Genomic DNA, 1,863 nt, shown 5'->3' on the forward strand with positions numbered 1-1,863 from the left:
TTTCTTACAAAAACGCATCGATTTGCTACAGGAGACCTTTGTTCACCCCCGGAGCCGTATGAGACTTTTTTTTTTTTAATGGATTGGTGCTTTTTATTTAACTTCTTTTGGACTGATGCATGCAACACCCGCTGAGTGGCATTAAACAGCTTGAAAGATCAAAGACAATTTTTTATATAACTCCGACTGGATTCGTCTGAAAGAAGAAAGTCATATACACCAAAGATGACTTGAGGGTGAGTAATTTGTGGGCTAATTTTAATTTTTGGGTGAACTAACCCTTTAGATTGTATGCATTTATGGTGAAATTTCTGCATTTTCATCTCAATACATGCTTATTTTAATGCGAACAATGCGCTGTGGCTTTAATCCAGTGCAGTACAGCACAGCATTAAAAGAAACAATGGCTGCACTGCTGCAGACGCACCACTTCTGAAACGCACTGCCACCACGTGCAGTGTGAACGCTCTAATCTGTTAACATGGGCATGGAAAAAAAATTAGCACAGCATAGGCACTGCAAACAGAGTAACCAGGCGCCAGTCTTCAGTGTCACATAATCCTTCAGAAATCATTCTAATATGCTGATTTGCTGCTCAAGAAATATTTCTGATTATTATCAATGTTAAAAACAGTTGTGCCGCTTAATATTTTTGTGTAAACAGAGATAAATTTTTTTCCAGGATTCTTTTGATGAATAGAAATATCAAAAGAACAATTTATTTGAAACCTTTTGTATATAAGAGTAATACATGCCAATTTTGATCAATTTAATACACCCTTGCTGAATAATTCATATTATTATTATACAGCAGAGTCTATATAAGATTAATGGAGACTTGTGAAGACCCTCACCTCGCATGGCGTCATCCAGGCAGTACTGCAGCGGGCCGCACTCCCAGATACCTGTCACCTCATTAAAGAACATGTTGAAATGGATCAGAATGATCTCAAAGGTGGCGCCTTTCAGCAGCGAGATCTGGTCGTCTATGATTAGAGCCCTGTCATTCAAAACACAACAAATTCATTATAATCTTGTATCCGTCAAGCTGCTTGACTAAACTGACATGAGCAAAAAACTATCAGGTGTAAACATGTCTCGTCTGATCACTTGTGACCACCAGTGATGTATCTTTATATCATATGGACTGTAAGGCGGCCAGTATTCACCTAAACATTGTAAGCGTCTTGCTGAAGTTGATTACATTCTTGATCATGTATGTGGTGAGGTCTGTAAAATGTGGCAGAGAGGTGAAGATGGCACTTTTATGTTGATTCTTCTCTTTATTTTCAGGACTCTGAAAGCTGAAGGAAGGGAACGAGGGGGAGACAAAGCTGATGGTCTGCTGCATTGCATCTTCAGGCGACGGTTTGTGCATGGGTGCGTAAGTGAACCTGCTGCTGTTTGGCTCTCGACCACACTCAGACATGGATTTCTGATCCCGATCTAAAGGCTGAGGACATAAAACCTCTAATAAAGACAGTGCTTAAAAATATTGTTCAGAAGATATACAGTATTTGAAGAAATCTCAAACAGACAATCGAAATCAGGTAAGTATGTTACCCGGAACTGAATGAAGTGGGCACAAGTCATGTCGAAGGTCTTTTGATGTGCTGTGAGCAGCTCCTGGATGACAGCTTCCTGTTGAGGGGAGAGCGTTACAGGCTCCTCCTGCATCTTCTTCCTCCTGATCTGTATCCTCCGCTTCTCCACAGCATCATCCGACATGATCACTGATGAAAAGAACCACAGGAACCAAAGTGAAGGCTACACTATGGAATTTTTATACACAATTAGGTATACACTACTGTTCAAAAGATTGGAGTAAGAAAGATTTTGTAAAGTTTTTGACAATAAAAAAAA

At 39.7% G+C, this 1,863-nt stretch overlaps 1 protein-coding gene across 1 annotated transcript in view; it reads right to left on the bottom strand.

The window, feature by feature from the left end:
- Positions 1–809: 809 nt before the first annotated feature.
- The window catches only part of LOC107578608 (nuclear receptor subfamily 1 group I member 2-like), a gene marked incomplete at its 3' end in the record, with an annotated part of 5,592 nt that continues 4,538 nt past the window's right edge, over positions 810–1,863 (bottom strand). Inside the window, exons 2-4 of the mRNA XM_016264551.1 lie at positions 1,564–1,733; positions 1,170–1,453; positions 810–1,000 (exon numbers count right to left, since the gene is read on the bottom strand). Coding sequence (XP_016120037.1) covers positions 810–1,000; positions 1,170–1,453; positions 1,564–1,733 — 645 coding nt within the window. The remainder of the gene's footprint in view (positions 1,001–1,169; positions 1,454–1,563; positions 1,734–1,863) is intronic.

This window comes from Sinocyclocheilus grahami, unplaced genomic scaffold (assembly GCF_001515645.1).
Source record: "Sinocyclocheilus grahami isolate Dianchi unplaced genomic scaffold, SAMN03320097.WGS_v1.1 scaffold11107.1, whole genome shotgun sequence".
NCBI classification, from domain to species: Eukaryota; Metazoa; Chordata; class Actinopteri; order Cypriniformes; family Cyprinidae; genus Sinocyclocheilus; species Sinocyclocheilus grahami.